Source organism: Oxyura jamaicensis, chromosome 5, assembly GCF_011077185.1.
Source record: "Oxyura jamaicensis isolate SHBP4307 breed ruddy duck chromosome 5, BPBGC_Ojam_1.0, whole genome shotgun sequence".
Lineage (NCBI taxonomy): Eukaryota > Metazoa > Chordata > Aves > Anseriformes > Anatidae > Oxyura > Oxyura jamaicensis.
In genome coordinates, this window is record NC_048897.1 from 30489124 (window position 1) to 30511850 (window position 22727).

The following is a 22727-nucleotide window of genomic DNA, read 5'->3' on the forward strand; positions in this document are numbered from 1 at the left end:
CGGGAGGAGGCCGGCGGCGGGCCGCAGGTACCGGCGGCGGGGCCGAGCCCTCCGGGCGGCGGGGCCGCAAGGGGCCGGGCTCCGGGCGGCGCGGGGGGGCGGCGGGGTGCGCTCGGCTGGAAACGGGGTCCCTCGGCCGGCAGCGGGGCCTGGGAGCAGGGCTCGGGCCGGGCCGGCTGCGCCCTCCGTCGGCGGCAGCCCGGGGGGCGGTCAGGGGTGTGGGGAGAGGGGGAGAGGGCTGCGGGGCTGTGCGTGCCCCCGGGTGCTCAGCGGTGGGGCTGTGTGTGATTCCAGCCCGTGAGGGGAAGCCGAGCCCCGCGCTTCTCCTCTCCGGCCCCGCAGAACCCCCCCGAGGAGGCTGGCGGTCAGTCGGGGTGAACTTCAGCGGGCATGGGGATGGCCGGCAGCAGGGGGTGACTGGGGAAGGGAGGCTGCTGGTGGAAAACGCTGCCACGCTGAGGAGAACAAAAGGGTTCCCAGGAGCAGTGTGCCTGTCCTGAGGTAGTTGGTCACGGGGAGCCCAGCAAAGCCAGTCTCGGCCCTTTGGCCCTCTCAGGGTGGTGTCAGTTTTGCTGTGAGGAAGGACTCGGGCTGGACTTTCCTCATGAGTCTCAGCCCTGGGGCTTTTTCCTGAGGAGCTTTGAGGTCTGCTGCTGAGTAGCTGGCTGCCTTTTGTTGTGTTGTGTTTTATTGTGGGGAGAGGGGCCCTCCAGTGGGGCTGCACCTGGTAGGAACACTTCCCTCTGAGGCATTCATCGCTGGGGCGATGTTACTGAACATGGGATCATTCTGTGTAGGGCAGTGCAGGGGTCTGGCTGATGTGTACAGCAAAACAGACGTTGGTGCAAATGAAACTGAGCTGGGAGGAGTTGTGAATGGCAGCAGAGACAGAAAAATAATACAGCCAGCCCAGAACTGGGATTCCTGTTTGGTTTGAGCATGGCTTTGTTAATTGGTTGGGGAGAAGAAGCCGTTTGCCTTTTGTTATTCTTTCTTGGGTGTAAGTACAGGTCCAGCGTGTGCTAACACACGTACAAGCATATTCTGATGTGCAGACTTACTTCATATTTACCTCTGAATTCATAGTACGTCTGGAAGAAAAACAGGAAAAGGAAACTGCAGAGTAGGTACAGTTTAGAAATAACTGATGGTGAGGTGGTGAAACTGGAATTGGAAAAAAAAAAAAAAAAAAGAAAACACCACCAAAAAGTCTGTGAACAGCAACTACTGAGACTTCATAGATACAAGAGAACTGTCTTCCCTGGGTGAGTTCTGGCAGGATCTTGTACAAGGAGTGTCCAGCAATAAAAACTGCGTTTTAAAGGGCTGGCGTTTCTCTTTCTGCAGAACGTGCTGTTCTACACATCTCTTTGTTAGCCAAAAAGTCAGTTTTTATTACAGAGCCAAGCACATGGCTCAGCAAGCGTTGAGATCACCAGGAAAGGTGCAGAAAACACTTGGAAAAATGGAAGTAGTTGTCTCATTAGAGCCAGGCTTCTGATACCAAGAGTGATTCTTGAGTCTTTAAATGCTTGAGTAGGCAGGCTTCTTACTTTTTAAATCTAGCTGCATCACTTTCCTTAATTTTCATTGGCTGTGCAGGGTGTGCAATCTGCATCTTGTCAGGACATTCATCTAAGAACCGTGGGGTTCTTAAATTGTGTTACATTTGCTGAAATGGTGTTTTTCTGACAGCTGCTTCGCCCTTATACTGATGCAGGATGCACTTTCTGTTTCACGACAGGTCCTGCTTCCAGGTCATTTTTGGCTGGACAGGGAAAAGATCGTGTGCAGCTGCTTTGTCAGAAAATAAAGCGTGTGCCCTTATGCTCAGATCCCTATTTAATTTCTTACATCTGAACCTTCAGCTCCAGGGCTCCTTCTCAGTGCCCACTAGTTCCTGGGCACTGAGAGAGTTGTGTTTCTCTGAACTGCTCTGATGTGGGAGATGCGGTGCTTTTGACTTTTGTGCAGTTGGTAAAGAACTGGGGAAAATTCTGTGAGAAGCCTTCAGGAATTCCCTGGGACCTACAGACTGGTTCACAAGCAGAACCTGCAATCTACGAGGTCTTCTGCTCTGGATCCTCTTTCCATTACATTTCTGTCATGAAGCACTGAGCTAGAGCCGAGCAACGGAGCTGCCTGCCCAGTACTGAAAAAAAAGCAGGTACCTGGTGAGTCTGGTCTTCCTTCCAAGGGGTAAGGAAGGTTTTGGCAAGAGGCTGTTTTGGCTCCTTTTCCAGTGTGGAACTGTAAGGATCCTAGTGATGACTCCCTTCTACCTCATGGTGCCAAGCTAGGATTAATTTTAGGAGCATGCCCAAGGGGTAGTGCCCCAGTGATGTCTAACAACCTGCACTTATGCCCTGGTGAAGCACTGCAAGTTGTCTCCGAAGCCAAGCTGTGATCCTTGGAGTGAGAAGTGAGGAGTCCTGGTGGTTTGCTGGCCCCGTGGCAGTGCTGCCGCTGCTCTGCAGGATTTGGGTTTGGTCCCTGAGCACTTTGGGACCTTGCTCTGGGGACGCTGTTGCTGTGGGGCATTCTGGAGAACTGGAAGGGGTCTCACTGGGTCAGTGGGTAAAGGTAGGTCCTCTGTCCCCAGTGAGGCTGGGAATTCCCCCGGAGCTGGGTGCGCTCGGGGCCCACACGCGCAGCAGGCAGCCCCGTGGGGCTGTGGACACTGGGTTGTGGGGCCTCTGAGCCACAGCGGGGAGCGCTTTAAGCACACTGAGTCACAGGCACTGGTGCCTGGCGTTACCATAGGAATCCGAGCAGTTGCTAGGGGTGGGGAGCTGGCTGTCACTCGGCCCTGCTGCTGCTGCATGGTTCCAGCATGAGCTCATGGTGCAGAGGAACCTGATTTCTTGCTCCCTGCCCCTGTGAGAGCAGAGGTCAGACAGCTCTCAGCCCTTGCGGGAGGAGGGCAGGGAATAACTTTGCCTGGGCCTCCACTTGGCTGCAGTGCTCAGACCCCTTGTGCTTGCCATTCCGCCTTGGTTATTCACTGCCGTGTATGTCTTGTTCTTCCTTGTTTTGGGAATCCAATTTCATTTGCTTAGCAAAAGCTCCCAGCCCTCTGGGAGCCCGTGAGAAGTGAAAACTGGTTGTAAACTGATGAGTAAAAGATAAGCTTACACCTCTGTCCTCCCAGGGAGTAATCCAGGGACAGGGGACAAATGCTGACTATCCAGTTCTGTGCTCACATCCAAGTGGCTGCCAGATCATCTTCTCTGGACAGATGCGCACATCCAAGTTCTGGGGATGGAAGATGCAAAACATCGTTGCCCCCCTCCCTTCTGCTAAAGGAAATAGCCCTGCTATGAGTATCATCTTTCCACAGAAAGGTGTTCTGCCTCCTCAGATCATCTTTGAACCCTGTGCTCCCCTCCTAATGGAAAACGAACACAAGCCTGTTGGAGAACCAGCGTTACAGAGAATCTTGCTGATACAAGGTGTCAGTTTGTTTTGCTACAGTTCCTCTTGGCTCGCAGCCTGTTGGCCCTGCGCTGCTGTCGGTGTGGTGATGCTGGCTTCGCTCCGTGTGAGCAGTCGAGGTCCGCATGTGTGTCCTGTCCAGTGTTTCCTTATTTCCAGGAGGCTGATGTTAGAGGGCAACAACAGTTTCCTAGGGGTCTCCCAAAGAGTTGGTACCCTTGGAAGGTGCTGCGTGCTGTGCCAGTTCAGTGCCGCATCTGACATATCGTCTGCTCCAGGTGGGAGCGAGAAATATTTGCAAGCAACAGCAAACACAGTTGTCTGCTTCTTGGACCCTCTTGATTCTTTGGTCCCCTTGGCAGGGTGGTGTGTTTGGTGAGGAATGCTCCTTCTGGCAATAGGGCTTGAGGTGAAAGCAATGAGTCCTGTGCTTCTCGCTGTTGTGTAGTAGGAAGGGCTTGCTGGATGATCCTGCAGGGAGGTTAGTGTGGTACGTGTGTTGTTCCCCATGTCTCACTAGCTCAGCCTACGAAATCCTGTTTTGAGAAGCTCTGAGCTGTTCACTTGTGTGTGCGGATCCCAGCACACTGAGGCACCCACTTGGGTGTTGCTGAGAGCTCTGGCCCTCCCCTGTGGGGAGAAGGGGGGGTGATTCCTGGGAAAGCTTCCAGCTCTGGGCCAACTGTGGAAAGGGCTGGGCTTTGTGCCAACCCTTCCGAGGGAGGGGGAGCTCTTAGCTGCAGTGAGTGTGTCAGGCAGGGGCTGGCATAGCTTGTCGCCTTCCTCGGCGGCTTGCTGCTGCTCCTGTTCAGGAGAGAAACTGATCTGGACACAGCTGTGGTCAAGCAGAGCCTCACCGAGCGGGTTGGTACAGGCTCCTGATGTCCTTTTGATAGCAACTGGCACAAAAAAATCTGACATATGTCGGTGCTTCTGGGAGGAGGAGGAGTTCCTGCTTATAGCGAGGGGGAGGGGAAGCACGATCTCGGGGTAGGGGAAGAAAAGGCAGGCTTTGGGGAAAATCAGGGAGAAGAGGAAGCGTCTCTTTGGGGAGGGAAACTTGTGATCTTGGTGTCTCACCTAGCAATCTCTGCAGTCTGTGTTCTAGGCGCTGCAAGACAAACGGCGGTATTTGGGCATCATGGCTACAGACCCGCTCTCAGAGCTTCAGGATGACCTGAACTTGGATGATACCAACCAGTCCCTCAGCCAGCTCAAACTGGCCTCCATAGACGATAAGAACTGGCCAGCAGATGAAGTCCCTGCATTCCCCAAATCAGGTAAGTATCCTAATAATCTGGGGTCTGGCTTGAGGCCAAAAAGGAATTGTTTGTCCTGCATCGTTGTGGTCATATCTACATACGGAGAGAGTCCCGGCTCCATGTAAACGCCTTATAGATCCATTACTGTTGCACCACGCCCACGTGAACTAGCCCTGCCACTGAACAGCACTGAAAGCTCGGAGCAAGCTGCTGTAAATATATTCTCAATTCTGGCACTGACTGTGCTTTGATGGTCACCATGAAAATGACCAGTGTATGGACACGCTGTAAATCCTTGAGTGTCCTCCGTTACAGTCCCTTGCAGGACAGTTTGATCTTCCTGGATGGAAAGGTCTTGAGATTCCATATGGGAAGTAGGACTGGAGAACTGGGCGGTTGCTCTGAAAGTCTGTCTGTAGGAATCCAGTCACCTCGTGTGCTATGAACTGTTGCCCAAGGAGGTCTGGGAAGCCAGCTCAAGGGCACGTAGCACGGCCAGTCCAGATCCCTTCTAATTGCTTGTTCCCTATGTTTTGTGCAGAGGACTCCAAAGGCTCCCCTGAGCCCGTCACTCACCTGCGGTGGGATGATCCCTACTACGATATCGCCAGGCACCACATTGTGGAAGTAGCAGGTAGTCTTTTCTCTCTGTTTTCTCCTTGGATATCTTTGCAGCTGGGCTGCGGAAGGGTCTCTGTAACGGAGTTGTGGGGGCATTTGCTCTGTGCCAGGCCTAAGTGGCCCAGGACTTGGTCACTTTTGTCAAATTGTTCTAGGTGTGGCCCTTGACTGTGTCCTAAGCACAAGATGTGGATTCTGTATGATAATGTCACACAAATTACCTCGTTGTGTGCTCCCTCAGTTGACTGAGTAAGCGTGGCAGCTCTCTGTTGTATCTGAATGGCCAGAGTTTGCCATCCTGGCCATACACAGCAGTTTTAGAAACCTGAAATGTGGGGGAGAGGCCTGGGGCCCACTGCAAGGAAGGACCTGATCATTCAGGGTCACAACATTCTGATTTCTTCTGCATAGTTGTCTCATCAATATTATTTTAATTGCACTAACCCTCAGCATTTACAGCTGGGATCTATGTGAGAAAGACCCTCGGAGATAGCTTTTAGGTTGTTGTGGTAAGTCTGAGGGGTCATTCTAGTTTGTCTTGCATTCCCTGTTTAAGAAAAAAAGCCTCTTCAACCTGTTGGGACTTGACACACTTCCTCCTTAATCATCTACAGCCACCTCCTTCCCTTCCTCTTGCCATTTCTCTGTACCTTGATTTCTGCCCCACGTGAGAATTTGCAGGGAAGCGGAAGCACAAGCTGGAGTCCTGATAAAGGGTTGTTCTGCAGCTGGGCCGGGTTAGAGAGGAAAGATTCGCTGGCAAGAACCTTGGCAAGAGTTGTCCTGACATTATTCTTTCCTAGGCTGTCATCTAGAATGAAGTTCCTTTCTCCTAACCTCTCATGTTACATTTTTAGGGAACAAAATGATAATGGCAAACTCAAAACTTTGTCTCCCTCTGTGCCTTTGGCTGCTTAGGATGACAGGCAGACTGTTTAGCACTTGAGCCATTGTGTCTTCCAGATTCTCTAGGAGCGCTTTGATTTGCGGATGTGTTATTAACCTTATTTTCCATGGGGCTGCAGTTCCAGGACTGGAGTTAATTTGGGTCTGCCCTCTGGACTCCCTGCTGCTGAAACTGCAAGGGAACAAATGTGTGGAGTCCTGCCATTTCGGTGATAGGAGCTAGAGAGCTGGTAATGCAAATGGCGAAGGAAACCCGTGTTCCTGAACTCTGGGAGCTGCTGAGTTAAATTGTACTGTTGTTCACTCCAGACAAAGCCCAAGTGCTTAGCAGAGTGTTTAGATCGCAGACGTTGATAAGACTGGAATGTCAGCCCAAACCCAGCACACACTTTGTGCTCTGCTCTTGATGTAAGCACCATCTTTCTGCGGGATTCCTGTTCCAAGGTAACACGGCGGCTGTTTTACAAGCTCTGAGTATGGCTGCGAAGGAGATGATGCGTCTCCGTGGTGCTGGAAAGCAGCCATTTGACACAGACATCTAGGATAGCACACAAAGAATTACCTAACTTCCTGGAAGCGTTTCAGGGTGGTAAGATGGCTGCCTGGGAGGTGTGCCTGCCTTCTGAAGGACATCTCTTCCCTGTCATGGTTTGAATTTGTGTTCCTAGTGACTTCCCCGGTCCTGTTTGCGTGTCTGTGTAGTGCAGCAGCATCTCACAGAGCCATCTGTTGTTGGCTGCCATGAGCCACTTTCCACCACTAGCCTGTTTATCTGAAAATGTCTGATAGTCCCCACCACAAAATGTGGTGCGATGCCTTTTCTGGGTAAAGAAGCACAACTCCACGTAGTGGGTTTGCTGGAGCTTTCGTTTTGACGCTCGCTGGTGTCTCATCTCCTGGAAGAAGGATTTATGAAGGTGGGGGCTGGAGCTGAAGCTGTTTGTTCGGTTTTCTTGGTCAATAATTAATAACATTAACTGTTCAGAGAATCAGACAGGGTAATGTTCTCTGGGCTGTCACTGGAGGCAAACAATCTGGGAAAATCTGGAAAAATCCTTTTAGAAGTAGCCTGGGGAGTCAAAATCTCGCTGGGGGATTAAAGTGGAACTGTTTGGTGCTGGCTCTACTGACGAGCTGTGCTTGTCAGCGCTTTTAGGTGCAGTGAACGTTTGCCACGCTGAGTCTGAAACAAAAAGGCTCCACCCCAGTCCTCCTGTAAATATTAGCAGGTGGCAGCAGATCAAGGGTAGTTTTATCCATTCTGCTGTTTTATGAGCTTTCACTTCTGTGTTCTTCCCTGTTCTTCACTTCAGAGCAGAAAGCATATGGCTAATTCTGTTTGTGCTTTCCCCGAAATACGTTGTGGGGTGCTGATGCTATTTTGAGACAAAAGCAGAAGGCTGGTTACCGTCCTCGGGCTGAAATCCCAGGGTTATCCTGTGTGGTCGGAGCAGTAATCGCTTCTAGCGGGCTGGTGCTCGCTGTTAATAGACGGTAGCTTATTTTACAAACATTAAAAAAAAGGAAAGAGAAAAACAACCACCAAAACAAACAAAACCCCAGTTCTGATTACAGAAAGTTAGCATGCTCGTTTTCTTGCTGACTTGAACTTGTGACTCAAATCAAGTCATGCCAGATTTCAATTTCACAGCTATCTGGCTTAAGAGGAAGGAAATTATTCAAAAAACATTTTGCAGAGTTTGCCATAAAAAATGTTTCCGTTTTCATTTTCCCCACTTCAAAACAGCGCAGCAGTTTCATGGAAGCTCCCCTTCGTGCCCTGTGCTCCTGTCTGTCCTGGGGCTGGGACCTTCCTGGGAGAGGCCGTGCATCACGACCTGCCTTTTGTCCGCTGGACGGAGCTGGCATGTCGTTGCTGTTCCTAGGGGGGTGCCTCATGGAGACAGGACAAAAGGCATCCACGCCACGGTTCCAAGGGGTTATGGTGGCACCGTTACAAACCAGAATATTTTAGTTTTAGGAAAGCTTGTTTTGGTGGGAAATTTAATGCTTTGGGGAAGGAAAGAGCTGATACTCTTTACCTGTCCTTTCAGACAGGTTTCTGGATCATCTTATGGAGGTTGTAGAGAGGTCTCTGTGTGGTTGTGCTCTTCTTGACTCTGAGTTCTTCTTTTTGTGAGTGCTGTAGCAAATAAATTTGTCTTTACATGTGGCTAAAAGTTGGAGCAGATGTAGCTTGGTTTCACTGCACAAACCACTTCTGCAAAGTGATGTGTTTTTTTTTTTTCCTTACATCACGTAATGCTTAGAGGAAACACAGGCTTCTGGTTGAAGGCTGTTGGTGAACATCCCAAACTTCTGATACATTTAAGAGATGCTGTGTCCTGCTGTTGTCTGCTTTGGCAAAGGTGCTGCTACGTAGTCCCTGCTCAGTGACTTCAGTGCCTTAATGAAGCTCAGAGCGTGATTCTGCCAGTCTTGTGGGAAATCTCCTGCCTCCCACCGTTAATCCAACACTCTGTAGCTGCTCTTGCAGAGGAGGCTTGATGCCAGTGTGTAGTAAGACCTGCTACTGAAGTTAGGGAGCCAGGTGGTGAGCTGGAGGTGTACCTTCTTGAGCTTTACTAGATGGCAGAGAATCTTTTTCTTGGTGCCAGGTACCAAACTTACTTAAAAAGCATCGTAGCTGGCTGCAGGTGCCAAAGCTGTAAGTAATGCTGACAATTTGCTGGTGGTGGTGACTGATGTGGGGAGATAAAATCAATCTTGGAGCAAGCACCAGCAGCTGCTGTTACACTGAGCAGGCAAAGGCAGAAGCTGCAGACAAAGCTCGCGTAGGAAGTAGGTTGCATCATTGCACCCTTCTGGTAAAAAGGGTCCTTTTCCTTTCTAGTATGGCGCATCATTATTGGCTCCATTAACATGGGGAGCCTGCATTTCTGCTGCATTTGAATGTAGTTTCCTGCTTTTCCTTTTTTTTTTTTGAACAGTATTTATATGATACAGAATGATGAGCTGCTTCTGTGGAACTGGGCCCATCCAAAGGCAGCCCAGCTTCTGCACCCTGTTTTGAGATGTGAGATCAAGGGAACAGAGAGTTTCTTTTTAGACCCTTGCTTTACCGAGCCTCCTATGCCCGTTTGGTGCCAGGGAGTATATATGGCTGTGGGAGAGATGGAAAGGGGCTGGGGATGGCTATAAATGCCTTCATAGCCTCCTCCCTGCACAGAGAAACCTTTTTTCCCCCCTAATTGCCAGTTTATTTATTTTATTCAGAATCTAATAACAAGATTTTTTTTTATAAGCTGTGTTGAAGATCGAAATTGTCCTTATGTTCTTGTTAGTGAATTTTGGCTTCTTCCAAAACAGTGTGTTGGACGTGCCATTCATGCAGAGTGATGTCATCCTATGTAAGCTTCCGGGGTTGTTCAAAGGGCCTTGGCTTTCAGAATTGGTGGCATTTAACCCTTTTAAAAGTGGCAATGTGGCGACTGCCATTTTGTTGGTGGGGGAACTGTAACTGCAAGTGCCGGACATTGAACAAGGATTATACAGAATTTGTTGCAAATTCAAGAATCAGGAATCCTGGGTACAATTACCACCTCTAACTGTTAGTTATGGTTGCTTTGGAGAGGAGCATGGGGGAAAGATGAAATAGAAGGAGCTTAACTGCTGCATGACAGCAACTAAACACATCCCAGCGGCGATCTGGCTAGACTCTGAGACTTTATACTCAAGGTTACTTTCTGGAAAAGAGTGCAAAACTTGGCTTGCTATAACTTTGTTTCTGTTCCTCCAGACCAGGGTGCACTTGATGGGGCCCAACCAGGTAGGTAGATGTTTTGTGATGCTGTAGATCATGGTATTCCTTCAGCATGACCGTGGCCTGTAGCTGGGTTATCTCAGGGGAGCCCAAACTTTGCTCAGCCTTGGGCTGTGCTGGCAATTTTTCAGGAGTCCAAAGGCTGCACAAAATTGTCGTCTGAGGACTGCACCTCTGCCTCAGGCACAGCAGAATCATCTGAGCCAAATTTGGCCTGTGGGCTTTACTTGGGGCACTTTGGGGCTGTTGGGTCTCAGTGTAAATCCTGTTCCTCTTCTGGTGGTGGCCTGCTTGGACCAGTTCAGTTCGAACACAGAGGTACCTTAAAGTCACGTGTGCTTTAGAAGTTCATCCTAGGATTGCTTCCCATTCCTTCCACTGATCTGCTGCTGCATGCACCTACTATGCAGCTGGCGCTGAAATTGGACTCTCCATCTGAAAGCTACTGTTATCAAGTTCTTCTCCGTTTGGCTGCAGAGATGTTGTGTTTTGGTAACCTGTTCCTTATTCCAGCCTGAAGCTGTGCTAGACTGCTCTGTGCTTGCTGAGCATTTGTTAATAGTCTGGCCTTCAGCCCCAAGCCTTAAGGATTTGGCTGCCAGTGCTTTCACACTTCTTGGTGTAGATGAAACTCTCGTGGCATGAAATTCTTTCTGCTGTTTCTGAACAGCAGGCCAAGATCTTTGCACAGTCCATGGAAATGCTGATCCTCATTACACGGGTTCTTGTCCACCATTTGCTGTCGGAGACGTCCTTCTGTTTTACATTCTTTTATCTGATCCTTCAGGTTGTGGGGTTTTGGTTTTGTTTTTTATCAGTTAGGGCTTTTCTCACCTGATAAGGCTTTATAATTCTGGCAGTGCTTGGATATTGGGAATATCTGGGTGTAAGACGTCATGTATTAAAATGCTGCTACCTCGACCTCCTTGCTTTCTTTTATTGAGAGGCTACATCCGTGTTGGAATTCCTCGGGCATCTGAAATCTACTATAGATACTTAAACACTGCACTGTGTCATAAGTTTGGCATGAACCCGAAATTGCATTAGAGGAGTTCTTTTTTTACTGATGGTGGCTCTGGTAAGCATCCTAAGCTTTGTGAAACTTGTGTGGTGTTCTAGATTTCTGTAGTGATGTCCCCTCCTTCTCCCTGAACTGTCAGCTTTGTTGCTTTACTGATGACACTAGCTTTTTCCAGAACCATAGAATGGTTTGGGTTGGAAGGGACCCTCAAGACCATCAAGTCCCAACCCCTGTGCTGTGGGCAGGAACACCTTCCACTGGAACAGGCTGCTGAAAGCTCCATCCAGCCTGGCCTTGAACACGGCCAGGGATGGGAAGTGTTTGGTGGCAAGTTTTATCCATCTGCATTCTCTCAGTATCAAGGTACCAGGATCTTCTTATTTGAATCTTTCATCGAAGTGGGATCCTCAGCTGAGGGTATTTGGTGAATGAGCAGGGTCCCAGAGCTGCAATTTTACTGGTGGCATCAAATCGTGGCAGAAAAGCTGACTGATAATTTTCAGGAGAAACACCTAGAAATACATAGCAGGATTTGCAAGTCAAGCATGTATTTTCCATGTTGGTCATACAGGTTTGCTTAGTACAGAGTCCTGGCTCAGGACAGTACCGCTACCTTGATAGGAATTCCTGCTCTGGTACATTTGCTTTGCTGCAGGTTGAAAACATCAGCCTTGGTGATTAAACTTCAGCTGTTCTAGGAGCTGTTCTAGGGCCTACACCGATGGTTTGGAACCGCAGGAATGGTGTTCTCACCCCATGTCTCAGGAGTGCATTGGAAATACTGCTCTTCAGATAGGAGTTGAAAATGAATTTGGGCCTTAACAGCACCACAGCAACATTCAGGAGAATCAGCACATCTCAGTGCTGCAAGTCAGTATCTATTTAGGTGAGCAGCAGTCTTGACTGGTAGGCTCAGCGTGTTGGCTGCTGTCCTGCTCGTGGTTGTTTACAAAATAATAATTCTGAATGCCGTCCTGTCGGGAGGTCGGTGAATTCTGGAGCACTCTGAAAGTACGTTTTATGCATGAACATACAAAGGTGTGCACTTTGTTGGGGTGCTCTGTGAGTGCTAACATATATAATCGCCTCTTTGTTGGTTTGTTGTTAACTATTGCTGAGCATTTCTTGCCTGGGAGAGGTAGCAGACAGCCTGAGAATCTGAGCAGTGACTTCACGGTCTACAGTTGTGTTCAGTGGAAACTTTAGGTACTTGCAATTGCAAGCAAGGGATGAAAATGTAGATACGTAAGATTAATACTGCAAATGAGAGAACAAACAGTACAAGGGATGGAGCATCTGGGAAAGATCAAACGTGATAAGGAACCGCTCAGTCTGAGGCAGAGAGGCCACCTGGAGGCAGTTACTTCTGGCAACCGAGAATGCATGGAATGGGCTCTAGGTTCTTGTTTATAAACTGGAACCAACTGATCGTTCATCTTTGATGCTCAGGAGCTGAATTTTTTATCTGGAGAAGCCAGACTGATCTGATACATGTCAGGTGGAAACAGGATTGGCATTTAGTGGTTTTGAATGTTTGTGTTGACAGGCTGAGCTCAGTGGGGTGAAACTGGTGTGAAACTCACAACTCAGCAATGGGCATGCTGGTTCCTGTGGAGTTCTCATGCAAAAATTCATTTGTATTTGGAAGGCAAAATGGGCCACTCCTTTTCCAGTGATCCAAGGGACTGTAGGTAATCTTTTGGTGTGCCTGGCCCTGTAAATTATCCAGGGGAAACATGCCACCTCCCCTTTGGCAGAAACGTGGATTGTCTGTTTTTTCTTTATCAGCAATCCCAGGCCTCTTCACCAAGGCTGTGTAAGAAATGAGATTCTGGACTTTGCATAGGCCTTGCTGAAGGCTTCCATGTCATTCTGGAGGAAGGTGCTTAAGGTATTGGGTTCCTGACTTGTGATCTGTCCAGCCTGGAAGTCAGCGCCCAGGAGCCTGAGCGGGGTGTGGCCACCCACAACGTCACATGAAGATGGAGCTGTACTGCAGTTCTCCACAACCAAGACCTGCCCTCATCAAGCTTACGATCTGCTTCATGCCCTCAGACCATCCACGTCGATCTGAATTGCATCCTGTTAAGTGAAGATAGCACCCATTCTGCCTTTAACACGGAGCTGTGAACTGCACAGATCGGTGGGCTTTGTGGCCGTTTTCTTTCATCACTACAAAACTCAGCAGATTCTCAGATGCTGCCATCTTCCTGCTGCTCTGTGCAGGCAGGGTCCTTTGTGTTCCTGCTGGTGCCATACAAGTGGTTAAAGACCACTGGGTAGAGTCACAGTTTGCCATATCCTCTTGCCCAGAACTTCCTAGCCTGCATCTTCGTTCTGTAGACAGCTCATGTGCATTTGACCCAGCCCTAAAGCTCATAGCAAGCTACCAAGAAACTCTGGGCTAGGCAGAGAGTGGGCTACCGTGGGATATGCAATGCGATGTTGGTCTCGTGGCCTGGCTGTGCCTGTATCTGGTTGTTCCAGACGATCCTTGCATCACTCTCTCTAGTCCTGCTTTCAGGGTCATGTGTCCTCCCTAACTGCCCCCACCTGCGCATGTGTATGTCAGTGTGATGGCCTCTGCCAGCCTCTCCTGGTCTGTACCTGGTGCTGCCTCAGTGTCCCTAACCTTTGTAGAGGCTCTGGCTTGTGTGCATCAGTAAGTTCTGTCTCGTGCTGTCTGCTGGGTGACTTGAAAGTGAGACTTGCAAGGGAAAAACGGAAGTGGAAAAGCAGAGGGAGGCTTCTTCTGGCCATGGTCGGGATAAAAGACAGGCTTAGCGGCTTCTTTATGTCACGGCTTGTGTATGTAAATTCTCTGGCTTCCTTTTGCTGCACCAAGTGGTCATCTGTTACAAACAGGCATTGTTCCTGGAAGCCCCAGGTTTGCTCTTCTGGGGTTTAATTTAAGATCTCAGTTGCTGCACGGCAAGTCTAACCAGGCAATAGTTGGGCACTGGAGCCCACGCAAGGGTGAGCAAACAGCTGCATGCTCTGAATACTGTAAATCCAGCATGGAGAAAAGGATATCTTTCAGGAGGAATGTGTACTAAAGGGCTATCCTGAATAAGTAGAGATCTTTGCTGCTTTTCTGTGATGTGGTCTGAATGGGATGGTTGTGCTGCAGGGGAGGGAGGAGGGTGTTCTTGAATATAGCCTCAGTAGCCCCTTTCACTGCTCTGTGCTCATTCTGATTTGACAAGAAACCATGGCTCTCAGAGCAGGGTGAGTAGCCAGAAAGACAAGAAAACTTTAACCCTTCACACTAAAGGAACAATTTCACCTCCACTAGTGCTAAAAAGTAAGTCGTCCTTATGGAAATGAGCTGGGGGGGTGTCCATCTGGGAGAGAACTGGACTTCCCTCAAAGTCTGCATATCCAAATGATTTTGTGACCTGGTTCTCACTTACCTAAATCCCTCAGTTCCCCTAGCATGTCTGCTAAGCTTGTCCATCCCACCTGCTTGGGTTTTGTTCATGGCGCTGGAGCTCTCTGCTGGCACAAATGTGCTGATGTATGAAGAAATGCTTTGGGGAAAATTTGGTTTGTTGTCTCCGAAGCCTCAAGAGGTGGCTGGGAGTGTCCTCCCCTAAGATGATGAGGTTGCTTTACGGGTTATTTGGCTCCACTGTGATGGGGACTGTTTTCTGCTGGGGTTTTGACATAGAATTGGCTTGGTTGTGCCACACTTTGCAGCTCCTTCCATTTCAGAATGGGAAAACACCCCTGTAGATGGAAAAATCTGGGAAGCAGTGAACAGCAGCTTGTTCTGCCAGGCCCCTTTGGAGAATCTGGTAGGGCTAACCTGGTCCATCTGTAGAGGCTTGTGATGATGCTTGCTTCTCGTCTCTGGGATGTGGCTGGGGCTGCCTGTTTCTGGGAATTTCTTGGTTTTCAGGATATGAAACCGCTTTGTTCTGTGTGCAGGATGAAGATGTAGGTGAAACAAAAGCCACACACACCAGACCATGAGTGGTCTGGGACTGTGTGCAGAAGGGGAAGAGCAGTTACTGTGCCTGTGAGGGGCACTTTTCCTGTGTCTCCCTGTGCACACATACAACAGGAGCAGTGCCCTCGGAGCAGTGTTGCAGGACTAATGCTCTGAGTACTCTGCTCTGTACTGGAGGCCTCCATTCCTACATGCTCTGACTCATCCTGGCTTCCAATTCTTCCTCTTCTTTCAGGGCTGGAGCACGGACTCTGTTCTCCATTCACATTGCCAACTTGCCAGGCCCTTGAGGTTCAGGTTTCTGCTCCTATACAAGGCCCGTGGCAACTCTGCTGAAAATCAGGTTTATCTTTACTGTCAGCTTTGGCAATCTCAATTTCTGCCTTGTTATGGTGGTTTTCCATGCTCCATTGCCCCTTTGCTGCCAAGACCGCAGCGTAGTCCTGGAACTCCCTGTAATCTCTGGCATTTCATCTGTAGGTGATGACAAATATGGAAGGAAAGTCATTTTGTTCAGTGCCTGCCGGATGCCCCCAAGTCATCAGCTTGATCACGTGAAACTGCTGGGGTGAGTAGTGTCTTCGGAGGCTGCTATTAACTTCTTAACCTCGACGCGACTCCCGGGTACTAGATGCCTGAGGCTAAATCTATATGGAGTGTCTTCTTTATCTTGACATGTCCTTGCAAAGTGCTTACGTTCATCGGTGGGGATACAAATCCTCTGTTATGGCATGCTAAAAAGAGGCCCAAAGGGAGGAAGAGCCTCCGTGTGGCAGAGTGTGAAGCGAGTTCATCAGCTGTCTCTTTTCAGGTACCTGAAATTCACACTGGACCAGTATGTGGAGAGCGATTACACACTGGTGTATCTGCACCATGGCCTGACCAGTGAGAACAAGCCATCCCTGAGCTGGCTGCGAGATGCCTACAGGGAATTCGATAGCAAGTGAGTAGGGGGCAGCAGGCAAGGATGTAGCATTCTGCTCTGCAGCCTAACACAGAAGGTCTTTCCCCTGCCCCCACGTAGCCTGGTGATCATAATTTACTACTGCTTGTTTCTTCCACTTGTGGAGGTGGGGTTTTGTTTGATGCAGGCTGAATCATGGGATGCCCAGCTCTTCCTGAAGTTATGTCCTTTAGGCCAACAGGCAAGCAGCAAAACCAGGAAGCAGTGCAAGTGTGTCAGCCCCATGGTATAATTGTTGCTTCTTGGTGAGACTGGTCACTGCTTCTGGGTGAATCCTGGAATAATGTAGAGCGTGCCCTTAGGCTGGTGGCCAGCTTGACACTGCTACCAAACGTGGAAGAGCAGAGGCCACGAGTGCTGGGGTGTGGTGAGGCAGAATCCAAAAGGAATGGAGCATCTGGGTTGCCTTAAGCTTGTGAAAAGGTTGGTTCCCCTGCTTAAAGCATGGTTCATCCTTACTTAGCTTCTCTTGGCAGGTACAAGAAGAACATCAAAGCCTTGTACATTGTGCACCCAACCATGTTCATCAAGACCCTGCTGATTCTCTTCAAGCCTCTGATCAGGTAGGAAGCCTCTGATCACCCACATCCTCACACTGATGGGGAGTGATGGGGCAATTCTTAGGGGAGACACAGGATGTGTCCAGGCTGCCGAGTCTGCCCTGCTGTCTCTTGCCCTATGCTCTCTCCTCCTGTTTCTGAGCTCAGAAATATTCAGATGCAAGAAGTACTACCTACAAAATATGCAGATCTGTGCAGCTCCTTGGTTATCCAGGCAATTGGAAGTAATGTGGTGCAGGCTCTGCTAATAATGAAAAAGGAAGTGAGAGGATTGGTCCAAATTATACTTAATTCATCGTGTTGATGCTGAAATCCTAACTCTGTAAAATAATCAAAAAGTTGTCTCCAGGCTACTGCTGAGTTTAGGAAGGAGAAAGCCAGGGCTTTAGGGAGGCTGCCTCTGCAAGGGTTTCTAACGTGACCTGGAAAGTCTTGGCATCTCCTGGTAAAATATGTGGAGTTGTAGAGCTGCATGGGCAACATCTCTGCCGTTCAGCCATACTGGCCCCTTTGCCCCATCAATGTCTCTTTCAGACCCCTGCTCTTCTTGCCTGTAAGAAGTCCACCCTTCTGATACTGGATTTCCTGATTCCTCACCTACCACTTGTCTCTTGTTTTTCAGCTTTAAGTTTGGACGAAAAATCTTTTATGTGAACTTCCTTAGTGAGCTGGAGGAGTATGTGAAGCTGGAACAGTTGGGGATCCCGAGCCAAGTGCTGAAGTGAGAGTGCTACCTATCTCCTGTTTGTTTAGGGCTCTGTGAGAAGGGATTTTACTGGATGAATGGCAAAGGGAAGAAGGGATTGTTCCACCTATGCAGTGTTTTTTGAGGGGGTGGTGGTAAATTACCATAAAGAGTGTTGCTTCTCTCCACTGTCTTTCCTGTGTGTGCACCCCAGTACCCAGTTCTGTCCTTGAGTTAAAAACGCTTCTCCAGTGGAGCACCCATCATGCCCACCCACCCCTCAGGGGTTTTCTGCAAGCTATTGACATTAACACTGACTTGTACCTTGTGGTGTGTATCTGCTCTGTCTGGGCACCTGTTTTCCTTACTTGGCCCAGTTCAGTTTGTCTTTGAGGCTGCCCAGAGTTACCACAATCTTGGTCCAACCACACCCATCCCTCACACACATGTGCAACTGTCTCATCACAAACAGTGCTGCCCTGGCCTCTTACTTGTGCTGTGATCTTCAGCTACTCCAGCTCTTGATTCCATATATATCTTCATTTCCTCCTTTTTTTTTTTTTTGTTTTGTTCTGGCAACCAAATACTTGTTTGTGTTTCTGCAGAGCTGCCTGGCCTGGTTTTGCATAGGTGGAATCAACCGTGCTAGGCTGGAGGTGTTACTAGTGTGTTAGCACTGGGTCATGTGCTTGTGGCTTAGTGTTGGGTTTGTGCTCTTTCCTGGAGGTGGATTGGCTTTTTACTGGTCTGTCTTGCCACAGATATGATGAATATCTGAGATCCCTGCAGAAGCCTGCACAAGTGCCCCAGAAGCCAACACCCCCACGCCCGCCGCTGCCAAACCAGCAGTTTGGAGTCTCGCTCCAGCAGTGAGTATCTCTGGATTATGTTGCTTTTGCTCTGACCTGGTGGATATGAGGTTACTGTATTTATAACTGAACAGCTGCAGGAGTGGTTGTAAAATTTCTTGCAGTTTGGACTTCCGACAAAACTATAATCATCCTTGTGAGGAACTCTGCGTCCATGTCCAGATCCTGACTGACTCAGTTCATTTCAACTCTCTTTGTTCCCGGACTAGATCCTAACCTCCATCCTAAATTAGCATGAGGCTGTTTCTGCAGCAAGGGCTTACCAAGGGAGAAACAAATAAGGACCATGAGGACAGCTTAATGCCACTAAACACTTTGTCTAAGCAAAGGAAGTATGTGAGAGGTGGATTGACATGTCTTTACAGTGGTGCTATTTTTATTGAGTAGGGCTGCAGATATATTTTTTTTCATATCATAATTACTATTTTAAAAGCACTTCTACTTGCCCTTGTACTGATTTTCACCACCCATTCCTGCACAATGACACAGGCAAACACAGACACGGGCAAGGGATAGTGATACTGGCTAAGTGTTGAAGATATTTTTAACCTTGAGTGTGATTTTGCGGCTGCAGAATGAGGAGGAGCCAGTATTGTGTGTCCAGACATCCTCTGAAGCAATGTGGGAGTGCATTCCCCAGCTTCAACACAACATTTCCAAATGTAATCCCTGTGGTGCTGTGTGCCTGAGCCCGTTAGTGGCCTCAGAGGGGTGAACAGCTCCAAACCATAAAGTGGTACAGACTGTCCAAGTGAGGGTGGCACAAGTGCCTCAGCATCACTAGGCCTTCCGTGACAGCTGCTGTGCTGTTGTGTCTTCCATTGCAGGAACTGGGTGGATAAGCTTATCCCATGTATGTCTGTCTTCTTTCTGCCTTTGCCCACAAGACGGAAAGACAAAGGCAGTTTAACTCTCTTCACCTGGTTTGTAACTAGCGGCCTTGCCTTCTGGGAACTCCATTGCCGTGGTGTGTACGTGCTATGGTTTTTATGGAAGACAAATATTGATGTGATGTGGCAATGATCCCAGACTTGCTCCAGTGAATGACTTAGCACAGTGGGTGAACAGGAGAGAAGGCAGGAATAATGGGTGAACTGGGGGACTGGGATAGCAAGATCCTGAGTACCAACCAAAGGTAGTGCTTGTGTGGGCAGCTTCAGGTCTCAGGGGCTGCAAGCAGGGCAGGGAGAATGAGTCATAACCTTTTGTCTCTTCCCACAGTCTAAGGGAGAAGAGCCCTGATCAGTCTCCTGTTCCTCTGGTGGTCAGAGAGACCATTGCTCATTTGCAGGAGCATGGTAAGTGTTAACGGGGAGCTGCAACCCCTCTTAATTTCACATTGGTGGCCTCTCCTACACCCAGTTCCCATCCAGAGTGTGGTGAGAGACAGCAGAGCAGCAGTCTAGAATAAGTTGTAAAGGCCTGACCCAGGGGGATAAGCCTTCAAGAGACTGTGCATTTTCATGGCGCGGAAAAACTTTTTCTCTTAGTGGTTCATCCTCCCACTTGTATAGGAGTAGCAAATGCTGCTTGTACCCTTTGCCTGCTGCTGGAGGCAGGAAGAATTGCAGTTCTATAAAAAAGGGACACGTTGGCAACTGTCTGAACACCATACAGCACGGATTTATGATTAAGACCAGTGTTCTTAGAGACTCCCACGTATCTGATCTTTTTTTCTCCATCTGCTCTCACTTGACAGCTCTTGCAACAGAAGGGATTTTCCGGAGATCAGCCAATACACAGGTTGTCAGGGAGGTCCAGCAAAAATACAACATGGGTAAGTGTCCCAGCTCAGCAGAGCCCGTCTCATTCTCTGACTCCTGCTGTCTTGCTAGAACTGTGTTGGAGCTAGTCCAGCACAACTCTTCACCTTCTTCGATAGGACTCTAGGTGAGGCCCCATCGGGGGAAGACCTGAGTTGCAAGGAAGAAGCATCTGACATACAGTACTTCTGCTGTGTGGAAATCATAGTTCTTCCCACTCCTGTTTCCTACACTGCCCTTTTCTTTCCCGAATACTTCCCTGTTTCTCAGGGTAGGATATACCATGTTTGTCTAGTTATGCCAGAGGGACTGAAGATGACAAGGAATCACTTGGTCATCTGTTTGGTTTGCTATTTTCTAAAGAGTTAGTGATGGATTCAGCAGTGCTTTACATATGCTTTTGGGACACATTTTTTCACTGTGTTAGAAGGTGTCGTGCTTCATTATCCTCTTACGTTCTTTAAAATGCTGCTTCCCCAGTTCTGGGCTCTGACCATCATGTCACGTTCTTTGGAGGACATCCTGCTTTGGCCAGTGAATGCTGAATCTCTGCTTTACTTTCTCAGGTGTGCCGGTAGATTTCCAGCAGTATGAAGATGTCCACCTCCCTGCTGTGATTCTCAAGACCTTCCTGAGGGAGCTACCCGAGCCCCTCCTCACCTTTGGCCTCTACAGCCATGTTGTCAGCTTCCAGAGTGAGTTGTAACAAGAGTGTGCTATACCCTGCGTGTTGCATTGCCCAAAGAGAAATCTTCCAAGCCACCCTTATCTGTGAAAGGGCCAGTCCTGCAAACTGTGCTTTCAGGGATGTGTGCTGAGGTATTCATCTTTTGTGTGGAGAGATGAGAAATTCTTACGGACCTGCTTGTCCCATCTCTCCTGCGTTTTAGGTGTGGAGGAGGAGAATCGCGTGGATGTCGTTCGCAAAACACTCCAAAGTCTGCCAGAAGAAAACTACCAAGTGCTCCATTTACTGACAGCCTTCCTGGTGCAGGTGAACTGCTGAGATTTGGAACTTGTCTTCTAGTTCAGTTGCCTATGCCTTGCATCAGCTTTTTGCCTGCCTGCTCCCTGCTTCCCTTTGAGAAGAAATGAGTCTCCAGCTAGGAGACTGTCTCTCTCTACCTTATTTTCCTCTTAGTTGGGGTCTCATGACTGAAAGGTGCAGGCAAGCATTAAGTCTGTGTGATCTCTGCCAGGGAGGCTGAAAGCTCCCCAGTGGAGATACGAGAGAAAAAATAACTGACTAGAAGATTGACCTGGAGAGTCTGCCAGCTCTGGCTTTGGGGAGGGTAGAGGGCAGCTGCTCTGTTGTTCTGTAGGATTCACAATGGTCTCTTTTCTTCCCACACAGGTCTCTGCTCAGAGTGACAGAAACAAGATGACGAACACCAACCTGGCAGTTGTGTTTGGCCCAAATCTGCTGTGGGCCAAAGATGTAGCCATCACCCTAAAAGCCATCAACCCCATCAATACCTTTACCAAGTTCCTGCTGGACCACCAGAAGGAGCTCTTTGAGAACGTGGAGGCCTGAATCCAGGCCAGCCCACTCCAACACACTGTGCCCACCTTCCCACCTTCTTTCCCACCTTGTCTTGGAGCTGTGACCAAGCTGTCTCCAGTGCAAAGGGACCATTGATCCCCTGGGTGATGAGCAGAATGAGGGCTGTGGAGATGGTGGAGGAAGTGTAAGGAAGCAAGCAGATCTCTTGCGTCAGGTGGGGATGGGAGCTGGTCTCCCAGCTGCTGGGTGGAGTCCTCCCCAACCTGCCAGTCTGTGCAGCTCCTCCAGGGCTCATCACCAGCCTCCTGCCCTATAAGACGACCTGCCTTCCTTTCCTCCTTCCCTCACGTGTGTTTTTTTCTGCCCTCCTGCTCCCTTCCTCAGCAAAAATCTTTTTTTTGTTTAAACTCCCAACAGCCCCAGCTCGCTCCCCTTGCCTCAGCTGGGCTATCAGGGCTAGGGCAGATTGCTGGGTTTGTGGCAGAGGTGTTCTTGCAGTGAGTGCCATCTTTCAGCACTGAGCATGCATCCTGCCTTCTCCCAGAGGCACCTGAAGCGCTGAAGGGAGCAGGCAGCCCTTGTGCTTCATGTAGCATCATGTTCTGCACTTGCAAACACCTCTCCAGACCCACGGTTTTGACCAGCAAGTGAAAGACAGGTTCACAGCACGTGGGCTGTGTAGACCTGCCAGACTGCAACACAGGGAAGCTGAATTTAGCCCATATTCCTCTGAGGTCACCCACTCCAGGTACTCTTCAGCTTTTACTGGGGTGAGGTTACTCCTGTAGTTTCCCAGCTCAAGTGCTGGTGTCCCTCCAGCCGCGTTTCCAGCCTGGCTGGGAAGGTTCACGCCAGAGCTCGCCCCCTTCACAGGCAGGAAGGAGGCTGAATTGCAAGGAGAAAGAGCCCTGGTGGCACCGAACTGCCGAACACTATGAAGATCACTGCCTTTCCCTGTGGCAGCAGCACGAGGCCTCTTGTACTCCTTCAGGCGTGTGTATCTGTGCTGACAGGCACAGACTGCCTTGGTTGTCCTTCTTTTTTCTCTTCAGTTTGAGCAGAACTTTCTCTAGCACAATGCAACAGTGAGCATGGCCTTGAGGGGAGGTCTGGAGCCTGGGGCTAACCCTCGCTCTGGTGTGCACCAGGCCTGGCTTACAGGTTTCTGCCCAGGTGCTGAGCTCTCGTGTGCCAAAGTTGTGAGGGAACAGCTATTCCATGCTGAGGGCCCTGCCCTCTCTCCTCCTCGGTTCATAGTTCCCTTGCATCCTACCGTGGAAGCCTCATCAGATACATCCTGTATGCCCTGGGCATGCCTGGAGGAAACTGGGAGGTCTGCAAGGCAGGTGTAGGACGGGATGTGCCCGGTGCCTTCCCAGAGCAGTGCATCGCTGTTGGCTT

At 49.4% G+C, this 22727-nt stretch overlaps 2 protein-coding genes across 6 annotated transcripts in view; one reads left to right on the forward strand and one right to left on the reverse strand.

The window, feature by feature from the left end:
- Positions 1 to 1084, reverse strand: part of ZNF408 (zinc finger protein 408) — a 4113-nt gene extending 3029 nt beyond the window's left edge. The window contains exon 1 of the mRNA XM_035327587.1: positions 1062 to 1084. Within this exon, the coding sequence (XP_035183478.1) occupies positions 1062 to 1084 (23 nt within the window). The remainder of the gene's footprint in view (positions 1 to 1061) is intronic.
- ARHGAP1 (Rho GTPase activating protein 1) lies at positions 1 to 22636 on the forward strand. Of its 5 annotated transcripts, none has more exons than XM_035327784.1 (14): positions 1 to 27; positions 4532 to 4715; positions 5239 to 5331; positions 9985 to 10014; positions 15462 to 15549; positions 15793 to 15924; positions 16422 to 16508; positions 17128 to 17226; positions 17952 to 18059; positions 19281 to 19357; positions 19759 to 19836; positions 20389 to 20517; positions 20713 to 20816; positions 21177 to 22636. In XM_035327784.1, the coding sequence occupies exons 2-14, from the start codon at positions 4577 to 4579 to the stop codon at positions 21354 to 21356; spliced, it is 1344 nt and encodes a 447-aa protein (XP_035183675.1). In that variant the 5' UTR covers positions 1 to 27; positions 4532 to 4576; the 3' UTR covers positions 21357 to 22636. The 5 variants fall into 5 exon arrangements, with proteins under 5 accessions (XP_035183675.1, XP_035183676.1, XP_035183674.1 ...); XM_035327785.1 differs by lacking the exon at positions 1 to 27 and adding an exon at positions 2560 to 2578 and having other exon boundaries at positions 4527 to 4715; XM_035327783.1 differs by lacking the exon at positions 1 to 27 and adding an exon at positions 4169 to 4299.
- The last annotated feature ends 91 nt before the right edge of the window (positions 22637 to 22727 follow it).

What these genes read in the sequence shown, in the direction of transcription:
- ARHGAP1 (XM_035327784.1), top strand. Translation starts at nt 4,577, where the DNA reads ATGGCTACAGACCCGCTCTCAGAGCTTCAGGATGACCTGAACTTGGAT. An exon ending in TACAGGGAATTCGATAGCAA is followed by an intron (nt 15,925 to 16,421) that starts GTGAGTAGGGGG and finishes TTCTCTTGGCAG; the next exon opens with GTACAAGAAGAACATCAAAG. An exon ending in TGACAGCCTTCCTGGTGCAG is followed by an intron (nt 20,817 to 21,176) that starts GTGAACTGCTGA and finishes CTTCCCACACAG; the next exon opens with GTCTCTGCTCAGAGTGACAG.